The 21,673-nt window shown below is 44.6% G+C and overlaps 1 protein-coding gene across 4 annotated transcripts in view; it reads right to left on the bottom strand.

Moving 5' to 3' along the window:
- Window positions 1-21,673, bottom strand: part of DIP2C (disco interacting protein 2 homolog C) — a 359,289-nt gene that overhangs the window by 175,279 nt on the left and 162,337 nt on the right. For 2 of the 4 annotated variants that reach the window (XM_081228458.1, XM_081228459.1), the window contains exons 2-4: window positions 12,188-12,259; window positions 10,442-10,609; window positions 1,116-1,226 (exon numbers count right to left, since the gene is read on the bottom strand). In XM_081228458.1, coding sequence (XP_081084584.1) covers window positions 1,116-1,226; window positions 10,442-10,609; window positions 12,188-12,259 — 351 coding nt within the window. The remainder of the gene's footprint in view (window positions 1-1,115; window positions 1,227-10,441; window positions 10,610-12,187; window positions 12,260-21,673) is intronic. The other 2 variants (XM_081228460.1, XM_081228461.1) reach the window with 1 other exon arrangement.

Below are 21,673 nucleotides of genomic sequence, written 5' to 3'. Positions count from 1 at the left end.
TCCTAGTTTCTCAAGACCATTCTTCTTGCTTCCGCAGATGAAGATTTCTGATGCCATAAAATCTGTCTTACTCCTTCTTCCCTTCCAGAAAGGAGAGCAGGGCCAGGCAGTCAGGCACACAGCTCCTTAGTGGGAAGGGTGGTGGTTTATCTTGCAAGCCCCCATTAATGGAAAAATTCACAACGCTGAGAGGCTCACAGGGTTGACCCACCCACCTTGGTATGAACTGGCTGAGCTACTTCTCCTCTTGCAGTCTCAGCTTCCTCTTCTGCAACATGAAACAGTCATAAGTACTTCACCTTTCTGTTATAAAAACCAAGTGAGATAATGCCTTTGCAAGTACTTTGCAAAATATAAAGTGGTATATATAAATGTTATAATTTGGGTTGTCATCATGAGCAATCCACATGTACCCTGAACTGGTGTCCCAGCAACAACACTTACTGATAATTTTCTTTTAAAAAATTAGGGAAGCAGGAAAACGCAACTTTAATCCAGATGTTGGGGGAAAAAAAACTTTTTTCAAAAAGTAAAACATTAATCACAATACAAGTTTCCTGATGCTCAATTAATGAAAGAAATTTAAGCCAGTCAAGCCCAGGTGATGACTGCAATAAAACGGAATTATGAAGATAGCATTCTTATACACAACATCATAAAACACAAAGGAAATAATAAACAGAGAACATACAAATTATTAAGAATTTTATTACTTTTTTGAAAATTGTACTTGAAAAACAGAAATCACTGAGGTTAAAAGAGAAGGAAAAAATACTAGCAACCAAGATTATGAAAAGTAAAACCAAACTTTTAAACAGTAACACCTAAAAAAAATAAGCCAAATTTGGCTTATGAGAGGTTACTTTTTAAGTTCTTGTGAAATTCTAAATAATGGAAACTATCTTAAAAACATAAAGAATTACTATTAACTGAATTTTAATGTTTACCCTAGAGGGTATATTTGTGTCTGAGATAAGGTGTCATCTGTGGGCCACATGACCAACCACAAGGACATCCAAACTCACTGCCTCGTACTCACACAGCTTCTGCAGACATGTGCCCACTCGTTCATTTCACCATCACCCATATTACAGACCCCACACATGGTGCCTTACCCGACCGATAGCGCTCATCTCGTGACCCTGAGGACCTTCGGCGGTGATAGCGAGAGGCAGAGGAAGGAGTAACTGGAGCCCGGCGCTCTGGAGGCAAAGCTTGATCCACTCCTGGGTTAATGAAGAAAACGGCAAAGTAAGGAGAGGTTTACTGGCAGCTGGAGTTAACTTACTTTGCAAAACAAATCATTTGGTAGAATAAATCTCTGACTCTCTGCTTTCCCACAGCCAAGCTGAAGCACACAGGGGAGTGGGCATGGAGGGCTGGGACATCCTGGACAATGAACAGGAAAGGAAGAAGTATCCGGGATAGGGCACGACTCAGAGCCCCAACACTACAGCCTTTAGAAACAGGCTCCTTCACATCACAAATGCCTGTTATGTCATGTGCCGTGATGTAGAGTAAGCTACAAGCAATAATTCTTTAAATTACATTTATCATTAAAAGCAACTGCAAATAAGTCTTAAAGGATATTTAATAATATAATCCAGGTAGCCAGGATGGAGCATAAACTTTCATCTTTGTTCATTCAAAATTTCAAATTCTCTGCAATCTGACTCTATTTGATGCTAAACAACTGAACAAGTTGTATTTCAATATGGCTTTGAAGAATTACCAAAACTGTTTACATGGTCAGATAAAAATGATTCAATGATACTGGCCAAAAGCTGACCTAACTTTAACAATCTTGATACCTATTCAGAACTAGAGTAGTCAGAGGCACAATTTAGATAAATCTAGGTACTACGGGAAAGATGTAATCACTACAGTTCAGAAATAAAGTAATTCTGAGCCCTGAGTATAAAGATTAATTGTTGCTTCTTCAGAAAAGGGTTAGTAATGCTCAATAGAAAGTAAACCAGAAAGAGCAGTTTTAGCAAAAAACTGTCTGGTCCCTGGTCTTCTGTGATGGCTCCATGAGAGTTAGCTGTTTATCCCTGAGATTTAATATCCCTCTTACGCTGGTGATTTTTGAACCTCACTTTTTAATGGAATGTTTGTGGGCCCTACATATTACGTTTGCTATGTTAGAACTGTACAAAAGACACCTGCACTGCAGGCCTGGGTTAGGTTCCATGGTTTTTCATCTAGCAAGCGTATTAACATTGCTAATTAACAGTCCTTGTCACTGAACTGTTCACAGCTCCAAGTCTCCTCCAGCTATTGTCTCAAATCTATCTTTTAAAAAATTACTTTGTATTTTTATCAAACAGATGCACAGAATTTATGAAATCAAAGACTACTATTAAGTCTCATAATGAAAACAGTAGTTACCTGGTATTTACATTCATATTGAACCTTAGAATTTTAAGCAAAATTATTCGTAAATTTAAAAATTTTTAATTTATTTGTATAAATATATTTATTTGAAAAGTATTTATATTCATTGCCTTTCCTGTCAATTACTGTCAAGAAGTTAAATTATTAAATGTCATTCTGATACTATAATCTTTATGTAAAATCTGTTTATTTTTTTTCTTTCCTCCTGTGTCAACTTTTATAACTTTTTCTTTAATCCCACTGAAGGAGGTGCAAGCAAGCATTTCTTCCTATGGCAGGGGCATCACCAGATCTACTTCCAGTAGGTCTTTTACCTGGGCTGTTCCATTTACCCAAAGAAGAGACGGACTGGTCTCCTGTATTGTGACTAAACACAGTGTTCAGTGTTTAGCTGGAGCTATTCTCACTCTCCAGCACATGCGCTCTGATTGAGGGCCTCTGGGTGCAGTACTGCCAGGTGTCCCCAACTCCAGAGGCTCTTAGTTCCCTTTCTCCAGAGAGCAAACATCTCTGGCAGAACGGGGAGGATGTGGATCGCCTGTTCCCTAGATGCCATGCCTACCCCCACCCCCCGCTGTGGTTTCATCAGCACCTTCATCTGCTGCCTTCCTCCCCTTGGCTAAATAAGGTCCCTCTAATTATCTACTTTATACAGCTTAAAAACACATCACTATTTCTCCCATTCTCTTGTCCTGGGGACTTATAATTTATCCATTTACTGACATCGTAGTGCAGCTCTGGGAAGAAGCAGAGCTAAAATGTACACCTTTGAGCTGCTGAGGTTAAACAGTGCCTGATACACACACACACACACATTTAGCTTTCAATCTCAGTAGTTACCCATCTAGTTCTTTCAAATATGCTTTTTAGAATTAATTTCAACCTTGACCCCTTCCAGGTCCCTAGGTTGTCATATACTTCCTCTGGGAAGTGTAGTCATAGCACTTACACACCAGCTATACAGAGTTGTAGGTTAGTGCTCACCTGTTGCAGTCCCTACACATCTGTCCTCAGAAAGCTAAGTCTGCATACAAGCACTGTGAACATTTACTCTCATAGGCTGAAAAATAGAGTTTACAACCCAAGTTTTAAAAAGAAATGAATAAATTAGACAAAAGGAGAATAGCTTCAACAGGTCACCAGCAATAGGACATGAAAAGAGACTAAAATAGAAGTGTGCACATTTCAATCATTAGTTTTTATCTGACCTCACTAAATGAAATTTGAGGTAGCTTAAAGGTACCTCAGTCACATATGTAACTCCAAAGTAGAATGACCTGGTACCACAAGAGAGGCCGGGGTAGTAACCCACGGCCCATGACCCACAGTAAGAGGAGCTGACCACATGCTGCTGCTGGGACGGGCTCCCTCCTAGTAAGGCTAATCACAAATAATTAGTGAAACACATAATTACAACACAGTACTCAGCACTGCTGAGGTCTCACATTCAGGCACGATTGAAAACTAGCTCAAAGGAAAGCCACAAGATGACCAGTGTGTCTATGACACAAGGTGAGGCGTCCCAAGAAAGGTGGGGTAACTGTCCAGAAACACGCAATGCAAGGAGGATAAAAAATTCTCCTCAGGCAAAAATGAGACAGAGATCAAGACTGGATCTCTTCTCCGACAAACATCTATTAAGCACCACTAGCTTCAGATCTCACACAAATTGAGGGGAAATGCACTGGGGTCACCGCCATGCTCTGGAGCTGGAGCCCCACCTGCTGCCATCACGATCTGACCCTGAGCCTCAGTTTCCCATCTTTAGGCAGGACTGACAGGAACAGCCGACGCTTTACAGCACTGGTGCAAGCACTTTATATTTACTGATTTATTAACATAGGCATATGAGATAAGTTTCTGCCATTTCACTGAGAGAAAATGCAGGCCCAAAACTGGGTCTTGGAACTCAAGCAGTGTGTGCCACTCTCACTAGTGCCCTTCCATTTGTGATGGGCATCCCTTCCTGGTGCTCCTGGGCACCTGCTGTCACTCAGAGCCCAAGCAGAGGTCAGGCCCTTGAAGCGGAGGCTACGTGCTGTTCAGTGCTGCATTCCAGGTGCAATGATCACTGGTCACATGGACCAAGTCCAGCTGGTACTTTGAATCCATGAAGAGGTATTTTTGTGATCTCACCACAAAACTACTGTTCAAGAGCATTCTTATAAAGAGAGATGGAAACTGCTACAATTCCAGACTGCTGCCCAGGAACAAACTCAGAGCAGCTGAAAACTGCTGAGGTTGTGTGACATGAAGGTGTGCACACATCGATCCTTGCTTGGAACAGGGGCAGGTTAAGAGCCCAGAGAAGGCAATGACTGACTGGCTGTCTGCCTCTGGCCAAGTGCTGCCCCTGGCTCACAGGAGGGTCTCAGGAAGCACTGCTGGACCAGTAAGTGAAATTTTCAAGGCTCGTGCAGAGTGCTGCAACTCATCAATTCATATATGACGATCTCAGTGAGCTTTTGTTTCCTCTAGAATTGCCACAGGGATTGTAAATAAAACTCCTCATCAGAGGAAGGAGACCAGAGGTACATAAGAGGAAAAGAGGAAACAAAAGGACAGCACAGGAGAGAGTAAAACACACCTCGTCCCGCTGCTGAGTGGGCACCTTCCTGGGACCTCACACTTCTGCACATGGCACCCCACCTCTCCACTTCCTCAAACATCTCCATCCCCCGGGACTCCTCTCTTCTCCACCCTACACTTTATCCTCAAGATTAGAAAGGTCACCAGGGTTAGCGCTCAGCCCTGCCCGGGCGCCTTCACAGTCACACGCCACCTGCAACTCCCAGCACCCTCTCTGCCACCAGGGCCACTACAGCCCGGAATGTCAGTTTCTCTCTTCAATCCAAGCAGGGTTCTGACTGGTTCATGTGTCTGCACCCTGTGGACCACAGAACCGAGCCCTAGGCTCCTTCCCTGACTGCCAACCTCCCTCCACCACACCCTCCTCGCCAGCCACCTCCCACTCATGCCTCCAGGTTCCTGTCACACAGAAACACTCTTCGCAAGTTTTTGCCCTGTCCTATCGTTTTTCACTCCTCCAAATGCTTTTTTCCCCTCCATATGTAAAAACTTTGTTTAAGCCCAAGGTAGAGAAAGCAGAGAAATAAGCCATTTTTATTAGAACTTCAATCAATTACTTCTAACACATGTTTAAGAAAGGTTCTCCAAAACTAACATAATACTGTAAATCAACTTTACTTCAGTAAAAAAAGAAAGGTTCCCCAAAGAAAATCCTAACAATATAGTTCTGGCACCTAAACAATCCACCAATTTCAGATTATTAAATAAATGCAGTTATTTCATTAACGCTATGGTAAACTAGATACTAGACATCACAATAATCCTCCTATTAACCTAAGAATAAGGCCCACAGGGGCTGGTCCATTCACCCAGACACAATGGTGCACTACAGGCCAGAAGACCTGCAGTATAGACACCTTCTAGAAAAAGTATTTCTAAATTCAGACAGTAAGGGAAATATACTGAAAAACCTTGGTTTTCAACATATTTTTTAAAAGAAATTATGAAGGATGTATACAAGATAACCTGCATAAAAATGTATATAAGATTTAAAACAAACATCTTGATTCAAATTCTGGTCTTATTTTTACTAATTGCATAATGGGACAAATCGCTCAGCCTCTGAACCTCGGTTCCCACATGTGTTGGGGTGCAGACATGGACACATTAATACAGGAGTGAGTGCTACTCCCAGGACCCTCACTGTGACTCAAGGCTCTCTGCTCCCTGCACACAGCATTTGTGGATCTCAGGGTCCCTCGACCTCACTGGGCACCCAAAGGGCTCTCACTTAAGTGAAAACATGCTTTAGGCAGCTGGTAAAACTGACAAGGATTTTTCCATATTTCAAGTTTGTACAAAAACCATTTTTGAATTGTCCCATTCTCTTCTAGCACCTAATTATGCTTTCCTTCGAGCAACAGCCCTCATTTCTAACTAAGTGCCATCAAGGAGTTTGCCAGAAAATAAACAACGGCAGTACAGGTGAGAAATTTACTACTTTCACCTCATACTGACACAAATGAGAACAGCACAAAATAGACAGAAATTTCCCCATCAGCACTGTAACATCTCCCCGACCATGCTGGCCTGATTCTTACATTACTGTCACTCTTGCATCTACCTTACCCTCCATTAGCATGAAGCCTTGCAATAAATCAGTATAAATTTGCAAACCATTTTCCTATTCATTTTTGAATTTTCGTAGGGACTCACGCCTGGAAAAGTATAGATGACCTGGAGTTCAGGGTTTCACGAGAGCCCCTACCATCGTGCACCTATGTCTCATCCCCACATCCCAGCACTTGGCTTTGCTCAGCAGGTAAGTTCGGAGGCAATGAGAGTATATGGTCAGGAACAGGGCTTCAGATTTCTGCGTCTTCCTTATAGATTGTCCACAAAAACGCATATGAGCCAGATCCAAAGTAGACACCACTCTCACTGTTCCATGCCCAGCTCTGCCTTCCAGAGAGGCTCAGCTGTTCCCCGTTAACTACTGGTGTCTGGGGGAGGAATCTGATTGGTTCATACCACCAAAAAGAACAAGAAACCCATCAATAATCACCAGCTGTGTGTGATAAAATAAGAATACTTCTTAGACAACTGAGAGTAGCAAGCTGTGTATCAAGATCATGACCAGGGCTTACCTAGGATACAGGTCATTTACCTTTAGGTGATGAAAGTTCATTTCCTGTAGCAACTCAGTCTGGAAAGAATTCATGCTAAGTCGCAGGCCACCCTGATTTAACTACTCATATTTCTCCTTTTCTGGCATTTAACCTTGCAGGCTATACCCCATCCATCATGAACAAATGGCACGGCCGAAGAAGTCCCCCAGGACCAGCTCTGTGTCCCTACAACCCAGGTCAGATAGGCAACACACTTCTGTGCCCAGGGAAGTGAGGGCTGCACTTTGGGAGACAAACTCTGTGGCAGGATGAAAATATAGACCAAACTGTGCACCTGGCACAGAGAAGCAGAGCAGTTGTTAATGTGAAGAAGCAGAACCGATCAACCACAGCAGTGCCAGTAAGCTTCACTTTCTGGAGAATATAAAACACAATGGCCTGTCCTAACCCCAGGGATCAGGGAAGAAATCCTTGTCGAAGTGACACCACACTGAGCTTTAAAAGATGCACAGGTACAGGCAGAGGGCACAAGCACGTACAGAATGCCTCACATGCAGTGTGACATCGGATGTAGGCTGGAGGAGGTGAAGGGAGGTCAGGCTGCTATCCGTAAAGCTCTTCTGATGCAGACGAGTCTGTACTCCGGGTGGGGCCGTCTGCCTTCTCCAGAAGAGCAGAAGTGGACAATAAACTCGTCCTAACCAAAAGAGGCTCCTCTCTGAGGAGGCTGTTCACATGGATCCCACAACTGATCCCCAGAGAGCAGGAAGGAAACAGACAGACTTGACCTCTGGCCACGGAAGCCGAATTCACCAAGATTTTCTCAACTACACAGTCACAGTAAGTCCTTGTAACTGAGCACAAGCCGCTTGCTGTTGGATGAAAGGCGAGCTGGGCTTGGAGAAGACTGGATCTATACACAAATCACTCACCACTCAGAAACATTTGATGCCAATCACGTGGAAAGTAATATCTAGCCAATACATGCGTCATGAGAATAGAGGGACTATTTGGTCAAGGAAGTTTCACTATTTATGGTAATGTTGGAATGTTACTACCTCACATCACCATGGCCTTGTCATGAAAGCAGTGAAGACTCATATAGACGCTAACACCACGTGATTAAGATATCCCTGGAGAGAGTGGTAGAGAGTGGATTTTATCTTCTATTTTCACAAATTTTATCAGGTTCAGAAACTAATGAAAAATACATAGTTTCAAAGACTAATGAAAAACTGCAAGAGAACTAGAACCAAATAAGTTCTCCTGAATAATATTTTCTCTTTGATAATGATTTTCTATATATTCTGACCCCTTACTTCATTAAATACATAATTTTCTTTTTTCTTTCTAGCTCTGGCACACTTTCCCTCATCCAGCTTCAGGTGAGCATTCAACACTGTGCTCCCTGAAGACAGCGTATCTTTGACTGGGTTCCCCAGTCACTCACTTCTGTGCAGAGAAGAAAACCAGGAAAAAACCTGCTTCCCCAGCGCTTTGCCTGGGATGGGGTAATGCTTGGGAGCTCAGACTACGGTGCTCAGCTGTTGCTGAAGGCTGTGGAAGCCATCCTAATTCATAATCGTGTGTCCCAAACAAATCTCCAAAGTATCTTTGAAATATCTTTAGAATACTTTCTAGAGAAGTCTTAATTTTTTTTAAATATATAAATTTATTTATTTATTTATGGCTGCGTTGGGTCTTTGTTGCTGTGTGCAGACTTTCCCTAGTTGTGTTGAATGGGGGTTACTCTTCGTTGCGGTGTGCAGGCTTCTCATTGTGGTGGGTTCTCTTGTTGTGGAGCATGGGCTCTAAAGCACAGGCTCAGTAGTTGTGCTGTACGGGCTTAGTTGCTCTGTGGCATGTAGGATCTTCCTGGGCCACAGCTCGAACCCATGTCCCCTGCACTGGCAGGCGGATTCTTAACCACTGTGCCACCATGGAAGTCCCTCTAGAGAAGTCTTAACTTTTTCTCTGATAAATAAAAATAATGTTAAAAAAAAAAAGGAAGTAAAGTTCATCAAAACACAAACTACTTTTAGAAAAGTGTATGGCAGGATAAGGGTAACTAAAAAGGAAAACAAGATATTTCTCATAAAGATCCTACACCAAAAGAATCATGTCTAAGACTGACCTAGTCAAGAAAGAATTCTCTGATTTAGATCCACGTGCTCTCCTTACTGCTTCCCAGAGACAGTCTTATACGAGTGACCATTCACCCAGGGCAACTTCTCAGAAATACAGATCAGCAATAAGAAATGCAAAACTACCTGGGCATCTGGTTGCCCAATCCCAGCATCATGGGTGAACCTGCCTTCTCCTTCCCAGTGGGAATGGCGTGGCCACAAGGGCCAGGGAGCAGTGTTCCCAAGCAGCTCTCACAGCCTCACACATCCACAGGTGCAGCAGTGAAGCATACAGAAATTGCGACGGGGCCCCTGCAGCTAATGCCCAACTCCACCGCCCGCCTACCACCGTTCCGCTCTTCCCCACACAGACAGGCATCACGCCCAGTCAGCAGGCTGGCATGGAGAGGAGGGCAGAGCCACAGCGGAGAGACCTGGCTGGGTTCCCTCCGCTAAGATCCTGGGGGCCAACTGTGACATAACAGCTTAGTGTCTGTACCTGATTCTCAAACAATGCCTTTTATTTGAGGTAAAACCCTGAAGCTTATAAATGCTTATTCCTTATTGTACTAAAAGGTGCACTGAACTCACCTTTTTGGGCTTCTTATATTCAAAATATCGCTCACTAAAATAATTTTGACCTCTGAATAGGATCACGACCTCTAAGAATACACTCTACGATTAACTGGTTCAATTTTTCAATTTCAAAACTCCGTAACTGCCCTCTGGAGATAGGAATACCATGGAGCTACAGACCTTACTCCCTGAAGCAGATCTCAGAGGCCAGGATTCATTAGAGTTCATCCTTCACCCAGGTCTCTGGCTATGAGACAAAGTTTAGCGGAATATCAACAATTTTAGGAAGAACTGTATGATCTGTCATGCATTCTTCTTTCTTAAGTGTTTTGTAAGTGGTGCTCCAAATGCAAAAATACGGTTGTAAAAACCGAGTATTATATTTTAATAGAAAACACTCAAAAACTGGGCCCTGAAGTCAGCAGGATGATCACAGTCCGGGGTCTGTGACAAGCCCTTTGCCCAAGGAGCACTGTGGCCTCGATAAGTCGCACAAGTTCAAATGGAGAACAGGGGCTCAGAAACAGGACCTCCTATGTTGCCCCAAGGCTGAGCCCTCACTTCTGTTTAGAAAGGCATTAGGTGGACAGTCCATTGCAAACGTGTCCTGCCGTGTGGGGTGTGTGTGTGTGTGTGTGTGTGTCTCTCTCTCTCTCTCTCTCTCTCTCAGTTAAGTGCGCTCACCGAAACGAAAGTAAAACAGTGGCCGGTTTCCTGCGGTGCTGGCCGCCCGCTCTCTGACCGCGGCGTCTCGGATGTCACACACCCCGATGTTGCCAGCCTGCAGCATTCTTCTCGGGGCTCCTTCACTGTGCTGCAGTCTACACCGGACCACGGCAGCTCCATTCGCTGCTGTAACAAGTTGAAAAAAAACTAATTAATTCAAACTTTAGTTTTTTTTAAATTTGTTACAGCACCGAGCAGAGCGGCCGACCCCATGCAGAACAGCACAAAGAACATCAAAGGGACCACGCCACACAGGGCCACCCTCAGCGCTCAGCAGCATGGGTCAGCCATGTTCCTGGCACTGTCGCAGCTCCAGAGCCATCTTCTGGGAAGGTGCAGAACTGCTTCTGTTTCACTTTTGTTTGGTAAGGCACGGACAATAAAATCTAGCAACCCAAAGGGCCTACAGTCTCCCCACCAGCCTTCCTCCAAGACCAGGAGGGGCCACGTGCAGACAGGATTTCATCACAACAGCTCTGCTGGAGCACGAGAGGGGGAAAGTGGGGAGACCACATCTAGTCGTCTGCCCACGTGTGCTCTGAAGTCTCTCACACATGGGGTCAGCTAGACAACACACTTATTTTCCATCCACTCAGACAGCGCAGAGCTTCTTCCTTTTACAGACTAGACAGCAGGAAAAACCAGGCCGTCAGCTAAGGCAGGCCTGCACAGCTGGTCCATCTTTATGTTAACTTTCTTAAGTACCGAGAAAAGAAAGAAATCACACAAAACCAAACAAAGCTAAAAAAGCAGCAGAAACTCAACACACAAGTTAAGTGTCCTGGAATGTGAGCCACAGGTGGGGACACTCCTTCTGCGCCCACAGCACTGGAGGCTGTGTCACAGCCCGGAGAGCCGGTGGGCCTGCGCTGGGCCTGCACATGCAGACTTGAACCTCTTCTAGCAAAAGCGGCTCAGCAGAGCTTCACATTTGTTCCAACAGTGAACACTGGAGAGTCCATTTCTGTTGCTGTCCTTCCTCCTGGAGGACTTGTGTTAGCTTTAAGCCTTTCCTGATGCCCAGAAAATTCTCAAGGTTGCCCTCGGGCTGAACTGAGCTTACATCAGAACGGAGTGTTACAACTGCAGCCCAGTATCATCTTCCTTTCCCTGAAATGTACAGAACCCAGCTCGAGGGCAGAAATTCTACACACTTGCACACGTGAAAACGCTGGAATTAAACAGAATTTGTACTTGGGGAAGAATCCATTACGTTGACAATCACGTTTCAAAAAACAACGAACCTTTACGATTTTATAATACCAGGCAGGATGTTACATCATTTTCTAGATTTCTAGATTGGCCCTCCACCCCCAACCAATGACGTCAACGAAAACCTTGGATTAATTTAAACCATTATCAATAAATTTAACTAAGACAAAAGTCATGTTTAAACCATAAATGCTCTCATATTTATTATGATTATAGCCATTTTAAAGTAATCAAACATACTACTGCAGCTCTATGAATACAGTACCTATTAAATTTATTAGGCACATTTATAGAAAAGTCGTATGTATCTTCTAAATTCACAAAATATCCTGCAGTCACACAAAGGAGTAGGATGTGCCTAGTGCCACCTCAATGGCATGATCTGCATGCAGACTGGGGACTGAGGGAGGACTTGTGCTCAGCTGTTCTCTCGTGTATTGCAGTTAACTCTTAAAATGGGATGCATTATGCTACCCATCAAGGTTTACGTACTTGGAGGCTGGGGCAGGTAGGCTCCAATCAATTTCGATCTCTTCTTTTCATATCCTTTTTGTGTGATGTCGCCTGTAAGAGAAGGAAAGGGAAGTTCAGAATGCTTTCACAGGTAGAGCTGAACACTCAACTGTGAAGACACAGTCGCATCTGTGTGTGTCTTCTATTTCCTTATAATTATAATTTAAGAAGAAAGCACTTCGTATCATTCACCTTGACGTTTCCTCTGCTCACAAATAAATACTCATTTAAGTAATATAAAATCCTTCACTACGCGCACACATGCTTGTCCCCGGCCCCTTCTCACAAGGTTTTGGCTCTGACTGGGTCCAGAATTAGATTCTTGCAATCTTATTCACACCTGTGGGGCAGGAAACCTCCCCGATCTACATGGCTCTCATTAACTCAATCAACAACAGATTCTGCAGGTGTCTACCCCAGTGAGAGCTGGCCAAGACCACCACTGATTAGCATCTTCCTCCATTAATGAGACATTTTTTCTTATCAGGCGTGTCGGTCCCAAGGACTATACTTTTTTTTTTTTTTTTTTTTGGTGGTACGCGGGCCTCTCACTGTTGTGGCCTCTCCCATTGCGGAGCACAGGTTCTGGACGCACAAGCTCAGTGGCCATGGCTCACAGGCCCAGCCGCTCCATGGCATGTGGGATCTTCCCGGACCGGGGCACGAACCCGTGTCCCCTGCATCGGCAGGCGGACCCTCAACCACTGCGCAACCAGGGAAGCCCCCAAGGACTATACTTACTGCTAGCGTATTTTTGAAAATAAGTGTCTAAGACGAAATGAAACAGTAGATAAAACAAAGCAAGAGAACATAGGACCTATAGAATCCAAAATATATGAGAAAGAAGCTTATCACTAAAACAGGAATTAAATTGCTGATGTCAGAGATTCAAGAGCCATTGCTAGGCTGGCATTTTCCCCAAGTGCCAAGTACCTCGGACAAATAACCTTTATGACGTGCAACAGCCTTTCCAAATTACAAGCTCGAACGTACCCAAAATGCTGATTTGTGCCCTTGAATTTTCTGAAACTGTTGTTTTCCTAATATTCTGACCAAGCCATCATTCCTAAAAGAGCTAAATACTGAAGTTTTAATAAAATACAGCAAACAAGTGAAAAGTTATAATGAGTCACACACGAGTTGCTAAGTCCGCTTTTCCTGGTGGTGGTGCTCGCTACATTTGATCAAACCAGAGGGCACCCTGACCCAACCAGCTCACAGCTCACTGCAGTCTTGTCCAGCCCACGAAACACATGACTAGTTTATGCACATGGAGCTGTAAACAACATAAATATATGAAAACACATCCCGCTATTGACTACTGAGCGTTTTTGGTGCTAAAACAAACTGACTGCTCCTTGAAAATAATAAAACTACGAGAAAGGTATTTTTTGTGCTCATTGTGCAGCTGCTCAGCATTTTATAAACTCAAAACCAGTTTGCTCCCTGAGGGGATGCCTAGAGGAAAACAGAAGCACGAGACAGGGAAAGGAGCATGTTGAGTGAGGGTGTGTTGGTGGGAAAAGCACATACTGGCCTGTTGGGAGACCACCTGAGCACAGGGTAGACACCTACTGTTTACCGGGTATTTCCCTCCGGTGCTCTCCCTTTCCCAGCCAACCCCACAGCTGCTCTGCACAGTCCTGCCATCAAATCCTAGCCTGATGAACCAGCCCCTTCCAGCTTGCTCTTCACCCAAAGTTCAGCTTAAGTTTTGAGGAGATCAAGATGGCAGAGAAGGAAGATGTGCAGCTCACCTCCCCCCATGAACAAATCTAAACTACATCTACGTGTGGAACAATTCTCACTGAAAACTAACTGGAGACTGGCAGAAAGACTCCTGTACAACTGAGGCTATAAGAAAGAGCCACATGGAATAGGGCAGGAAGAGAAGTGATCAGGTCAGGAGCTGTGCCCCACAGAGGGGACTCAGAGGAAGAGGGAGATCACAGGAGCAGAGATCTGCCCTGGGGAGTGAGCGGTTTGGCCACAGATCAGGCTCCCTGGTCCTGGGGTCTGACACAGTGAAGATGAGTGCCCTTGGCTGGTTGTAGGGCACATGGACTAACAGGAGGGCTGTGGGAAGTCTGGGCTCCACGGTGAGCAGTGTGCACGCCGGCTTGCTCCCATGCAGGGTGGAGTGAGGGCTGCTGGTTTCCCATAGCCTGAGCCAAGCGACCGCTCCAGTCCCGCTTGCTTCATGATGGGGAGAGGGCCCAGCTGTGAGACTCAGAGCAGTTCAGACCCAAAGCAGTGACTGACTGGGGTGGCGGCAACCACTAGCAGCGCTTACACAGGTGGTGAGTCAGAAGCAGCCCTGACCTCTGTCAGCAGCCAAACCCCCCAACCCCGCTGAGAGCCCACACAGGCACCTCTTGCTTCAGCACTGCTGGGGCGAAGGGACTGGTGCGGGGAGCGTGGAAAATATACACTTAAAGGGAATGGAGCCGGCTTGGACCTGACCCTCAGGGCTTCTGCTCCAGCAACTTGGGACCTGGCCCGGCCCCGACAGGGTGTTGACGCCATCGAGCAGAGGGGCAGCCCAGCTCACACCTGGCTCCAGCCCTCACCCCTCCATCGTCAGCCCCTCCTCCTAAAAGTTGAGAGCTGGCAGCACACCCTGGGGTAATACCTGACTTGTGCTCACGACAGATAGTGAAGCAAAAATAAACAATTTACCAGATAAAGAATTCAAAGCATTAGTAATAAGGATGCTAACTAAACGTGGGAAAGGAATAGATGAACATGGTGAGAATTTTAGTAAGAAACTAGAAAATATTTTTTTAAAAAAGAACCAGTCAGAATTGAAGAATACAATAAGTGAAATGAAAAACACACTAGAAGGAAGGAAAAGCAGATTAGGTGATAGTGAAGAACACATAAGTGATTTGGAAGATAGAATAATGGAAATCACACAAGAAGAACAGTAAAAAGAAAAGCAAATTTAAAAATGAGAACAGTTTAAACGATCTCTGGGACAACATCAAGCACACTAACAACCACATTATGAGGTTCCAGTAGGAGAAGAGAGAGAGAAGAGGATAAAAATGTATTTGATGAAATTATGGCTGAAAACTTTACAAACCTAAAGAAGGAAACAGATATCCAGGTACAGGAAGCACAGAGAGTCCCATCCCAAACAAGATGAACTCAAAGAGACCCACACCAAGACATATCATAATTAAAATGGCAAAAGTTACAGACAGAGGATTCTAATGGCAGCAAGAGAGAAACAAAGAGTCACATTCAAGGGAACCCCCATAAGGCTATCAGCTGATTTTTCAGCAGAAATATTGCAGGCTAGAAGGGAATGGCATGATACATTTAAAGTGCTGAAAGGTAAAAACCTGCAACCTAGAATACTCTACCCAGCAAGGTTACCGTTCAGAATTGAAGAAGAGATAAAGAACTTCTCAGACAAGCAAAAACTACAAGACTTCATCAATACTGAACCTACCCTAAAAGGAATGTTAAAGGTATCTTCTCTAAGTGGAAAAGAAAAGGCTACAACAAGAACAATCTATAGGAAAAGAAAAATCCCACTAGTAAAGGCAGACATATAGTAAAGGCTGAGGATCAACCATTTAAGCTAGTAGAAAGATTAAAAGACAAAGTTCAGCTCAAGTTTTAAAAATTTCTCAGATGAACATTTAAGTATTGGGGGGGGGTCGCTCCCTTGAAGCCAACCTCAAAGGACACTCACTATTCACTCTCATTTTAAATGTGGTCTTACTTTGGAAAGCTCCATTTGTTAAGATCCTGGCCTAAAGGAACACAGGCGCTTTCCACATGAAGCCACAGCTCCTCTTTTAAGGGGAGATGTTAATGTCGGCCTCACAGGGGTGTCCACTCAGGTTCCTGACCCCACAGACTCAGAAAGGCTGGATGGGAGGCGGAGTCAGTACCTCCACGCAGGTGTTCTATTTCAGCTCCACTACTAAACCATGCCACTAAGCAGTCAGCTTGGAGAACCTCCAGATACGACTCAGAAATCCCAGGCTGCTATCATCTCTCGAAACCTAGAAGAGGGAAAGGGAGACACTACTTATTGAATAACTTCCACACCCCACGAATTTTATCTAAATCACAGGTTGGAAAACTACAAATCCAGCCTGTGGGCTGTTTTTGGAAATAAAGTTTTACCAGCACACAGCCATACTCCCTGGTAAGCACCACAACACACAGTGCGCAGCCTGCATAGCTAGAAGTATTAACTACACGGTCCTGTCCTATGCGTCCTAAATAATCTCTTTTAATCCTTTTAACAACTGATTTTACAGGTAAGAAGTCGAGGTGCAAATAATGGTTATGTTTCTCGCCCAGGCCCCCAGATCTAAGAAGAAAACCACCTCTGTCCAAGTCCAAAACTTTTCCCATGAAAGCCACACTTAAGAGTCTCAAGCCTCCATTCTGTGACCACTGGTCAGCATTCTTGCCACCTGATGTCCTGCCCAGCTCTCCGCCTGAGCCGGACACCCTCCTCAGGGACAACCTCACACCCCACTGCCTGTTTCCATGCCCCCAGCCCCTGCCCTGTCTCAGTGACATCCCAGCCTTGCACTCTGGCCACACAGATTTCTGCACAAGTCTCATGAGGCCTCAGATAGCTGCTTACAGTTTGTTTTTGTAACATATACGAGTGGCTTATCTTCAAAGCCAGGCTGTGACACCTTCACGGGTCAGTGTCCTACAGAACCGAGTATGACCCCTCTGTTTTACAGACCAGGACTATGTACTGATGGAGTTAATCACAAATGAGCAGCAGACACCAACATACAGAATGACTTCAAATAAGTGACTGGACAGATGCTGCATTCATAATCAGGGAAAATGCCTGGTGATTATTTAACTGTTTAGTGGCCATGTGGGGAAAGGACAGAGGGAAATCGATGATTATTCCATTATTACAGTGTGTGAAACACCAGCCTGGCTCATGTGTTACGTAAAGGATCCAGCGTCTGTGGCAGGAGCAGGTTCCTCGGGCGTCCCAAGCATCAGGGCTAAAATGTCCTCACTGTGTTTCCTTTTCCACGCAGAAAGTCCAGTTATTTTTAACTCTGGAGCTACTTTAGCATCTGGTAGACTGACGTCCAACAGACTATCTATGTCAAACTCACTGCAAATTTATATAAGTAGGGGGATCTTCTGTTCTGAAGCAACCAATGAGGATAATATAGTAAGACAGATAGAGAGGTAGATGAATGGAGATAGAAAAAATAAATTGAAAGGATAGATAGATGACTGATAGAAGGAAGGAAGATGGATGAAAGATGGGTAGGACAGACAGAAGCTCGCTAGCTTTACACACAACTCCATCCACCCAGAGCCCCTCCTTGGTTTCTAGCTGAGGTTGACCTACAATCAGTGCCATGGTATCACCATGGAAACACACAGTGTTTCTCTTCACTTTACATCCATTCAGGCTAAAGTTGGACGCTTTAATATCTAACTTTGGCTGTTCCTCCCCGCTGCTCCTCACTTTGGATCTGTAATGAGCACACAGTCTTCAGGATGAAACTTTGTAAACTCAATGCAGAAAGGCTATGAGAGAGAGGAATCCTACTCCACATCACATTTCTAAGCAAGACTTTATTAAAACCTATCAATCTATAAAGACTATTCCATGGTTTACAGCAGGTTCATTAGTATTCTTTCAACCTGTAAGCTAAAAGAACACTATCAAGGAAACATGTAGATCGCTTCGCCCATGCTGCGTCTACATTTTGCTCCTTGAAAAGGAGCAAACAGTTGCTGATGTTAAAGGACATGGACCACAGGATCCCTTGCTTGAGAATTTCCCGTACAAAATTCCAAAGAGTGTATTTTCCGTGCTTGGATACTCAAGACACCCATCTAACTCTCCTTTCATTTTAGGAATAAGAATGTATGACAGAAAAGTAAACACATAAATCGTTTGTAACTTCAGTGAAGAGAAAAGAAAAGTGATTTTCTGAGACACTTTCTACTTTATCAAAAATGTTATTCATATTATTATTCTTGGACAAAGAAGTTCCATAAGACCAAGAATTACAACAGTAGAAATTAAAGTTCTCATGTGTTCTGTAACAAAGGAAAGAGAGATTTACAGCCAAGTCATAAATTTGAACTGAAAATGCAAGTCAAGTAAAGCCCCCAATGTACGGTTGAATCTCACTAAGACAGAGACCCTTCTCCCCCCTCCCCGCCCCGCCCCCACCCTGGGAAGAATTCTTTTTCTTACTTATATTGTAGTCCAGAGTTTCCAGGTAAACCCTGAGTCTTAGAAAAGCGAAGGAAAAACCAGCCTAGGAAATGCAAGAAGGGAGGTGATACTGCAGCTCCTCTCTTTTTCCATCCTGGCCTCATTCTGGCAAACTTGGACCCCGCAGGAATTTGCAGAGCCCTGTGGGTGTCGGGCCAGAATAGGACAACCCGAAGAGCCAGGAATACCCCCAAGAGGGGAGTATGTGCCCCAGAGCCACCTCCACAGCTGGGTAAGCGCCGAGTAAACAGACCAGCCTAACAGGGATGGTTTCCATTCTTGGTGTCAGGAGTTTATTATTTAATGCTGGAACGAATGCTTTATATAACAAAGCAATCATTTCCATGTTTGGAATTTTATGGCTGTCAGGAACCTTCAGAACGCCTCTCTCCTAAGCCGCTGGCTTTATAAGGCTTAGGGAGCACCCTTGACGGCCTTCCCCCTCCCACACAGCTGCTGGAGGCACATTTGTCATCTCTGTGGGAAGTTTTTCTTTTCTGCAGAGAGACTGTGCTGTCCTGGCAAGAACCCACCTGTCCAGGGGAGTAGAAGCAGGAGAGGAACCTCTCCTCGCCCTGAACACAAACCGTACGTCAGTTAACTTCTCTGGTCTCATCTTTCTCAGTGATAAAATATTGGTAATAACACCTATTACCTTCCACCACAGTTGAAAAGATCAAATACACAGAACGTGAAACGTCTCAGAAAGCATGAAATAGGGAAGAAAACATAGTTTAAAAACCCAACAAGTACTCATGTGGTACCTATTACACGTGCAAACTTGTGAGACACTACCAGGCTCCCAGGCACTGCTCCTGCTCCGAGTTGGGCGGGAAGAATTCCATGCTGGGCGTGCCAGCCAGCAGTACATGCAAAGAGCAAGATGGCTCCAGGGGAGAGAGGCCGAAGGCAGCAGATGACAGAGGTATCAGAAATCCTGAGGAAACTTGAAATCCCAACCTTTTAGGCATCCACGCGCTTCTCTTTTATCCCCGCCACGGTAACCGGACCTGGGGTGCCATCAGCTCTCCCTGTGTCGACCACACAGGGGCTCGCAGCTCTGGATCTCAGTCCCCAGCGCCCGCCCGCTCCCCACCCACTGACCTACCACTAGTAGGGTGGTGAGACTGTGGGGCCTCGCCCTTGGAGCCTGGCGAAGGCTGCTCCAGGACTGCACTCAAACCCATCAGCAGCACCTTCACGTCCTTCCAGAGCCTGGGCCCACATCTCGAGATGTCACACCACTTCCCAATTGTTTTGTTTTCCTTTGTTACTATCTTACTACTGGATTTATCGCTTTCATTTTTCTCAGGTTTATGCCGTATTTCCAATGTAAAATTTAGAAATCTGAGTTCTATAAGGATATTTTAAGTAAGATAATCAGGATAAATATAAACCCTTCTCTAGGATTATAAAATCACCAATGCTTATTCAAATGCTCAGGATGATGGGAAAAAAATTCTCAGCATGATTGGGATTTGTACATTTATGGGAATAACCATAAAGTTCCTCAAAACATTCAGTTAACGGCATGACCAGAAAGAAAAATATATATTTTAAATATGCACTATGTTGAAATCTTAACTCTAGCCAGTAAGGTCCGGATGTTACCACTTAACTTTGACACCTGTCAGAGTCAGGAAGGGTGAGTGCAGGTCCACAAACACAGGGGCACCCCCAGTTCCAGGATCTTTTCATCTTCTTACAGAGTCTTCCACAGAACAGAAGTTTTCATCTTGATGAAGTCCAATTTATCCATTTTTCATTTTAGGGACTCTGCTTTTAGTTTCAATCTAAGAACTCTTTGCCTCATCCTCAGATTTGAAGACTTCTCTATTTTGCTAGATGTTTTGTAGTTTTACATTTTACACTGAGATCTATGATCCTTAAGTTAATTTTTGTATAAGGTGTGGGATTCAGGTCTAGATTTTTTTTTTTTGGCCTATGGATGTCCAATTCCTCCAACATGATTTATGGAACAGGTCATCGCTCTGCCATTGAATTGGCTTTGCTCCTTGGTCAAAAATTAATTGGGCATTTTGTGTAGGTCTGAGTTCCCCACCCCATTCCACTGCACTGTGGGTCTAACCCACACTCTTGACAACTGTGGCTACACAGGAAGCCTTAGCATGGGGAAGAATGATTTCTCCTACTTTATTCTTCTTTGTCAAAGCTGTTTTGGCTATTCAAGGGCCTTTCCCTTTCCACATAAATTTTAGGAAAAGTTTGTTATGTCTACCACAAAGCTGAGATACTTGATAGGAGTTCTCTTAAATCTACAGATCAATTTAGGAAGAACTGACATCTTTACACATTGCATCATCTGATCCATGAACAAGGTATTTAACTCTGATTTCTTTCACAAGCATTTTGTGATTTTCATCATCCTGATCCTTTGATAACGCACATTTCCATATGGAACCTCTATCCTTAGGTTCCCGAAGAAAACAGTCCAACTCCAGGTCAATTCTAGAGTGTAGGTGCCGGGCTCATCCCCTTTTGACCATTTCGGACGATATCCTCTGAGCCATCAGCCAGGATGAAAGAAGAAGGGAGGGCCCAGCCCTGACCACACGTGACCTGACAGTAAGAAAAACCACAGCAAAAGCAGCCATAACCCTGTGTGAGGAGAAGGCACAGACCTGGATTCGGGAAGCGGGGACTGGCTCCCAGCTGGTCACTTACCCAGCTGTAAGTCGGCTAGGAGCACAACCTCCCCAGCCCTCAGTTTTCCTATCTGTACAATGAGGAGCCAGACTCAGATGTACAAAGTCTCAAGAGCCCTGCAGTGAAAGCAGGGGTGCAGAGCAGACCCAGAGGGCTCCCCTCTTAGAGGTGAGACTACGGAGAGGCAGAGAGATGTAAGGGAGGACAGGAATGCGCAAGCGAGAAGGGGGCAGAGGGGAGCAGGGGTTTGGTTCTGTGGAGACTGGGCAAAGCGCAACATGACAAGCATCTGCAGCGTGTGCGAGAGAAAACGCGCAAGAACCCAGGAGTTCAACGTGAAATACAGCAGGGGATTCACCACAGGATCCTAAGACAAGAAAACAGGGCTTATGGAAATCAGGTAATTTTAATTAAGCCTAAAAACACAGTTTAGGAGTGAAGCATGGTTTAAAATTTCTCTTTGAATGTGAAGCGGTAGGTTGGTAACTAGGGCATCCAGCCCACACTGAAGGGTGCTCGTGCTCTCCCGACATTTGGGGAGGGGCTGCTGTTCTCGC

Source organism: Mesoplodon bidens (assembly GCF_964165515.1).
Source record: "Mesoplodon bidens genome assembly, chromosome: 3".
Taxonomy (NCBI): Eukaryota; Metazoa; Chordata; class Mammalia; order Artiodactyla; family Ziphiidae; genus Mesoplodon; species Mesoplodon bidens.
This window is presented reverse-complemented; position numbering and strand designations above follow the sequence as displayed.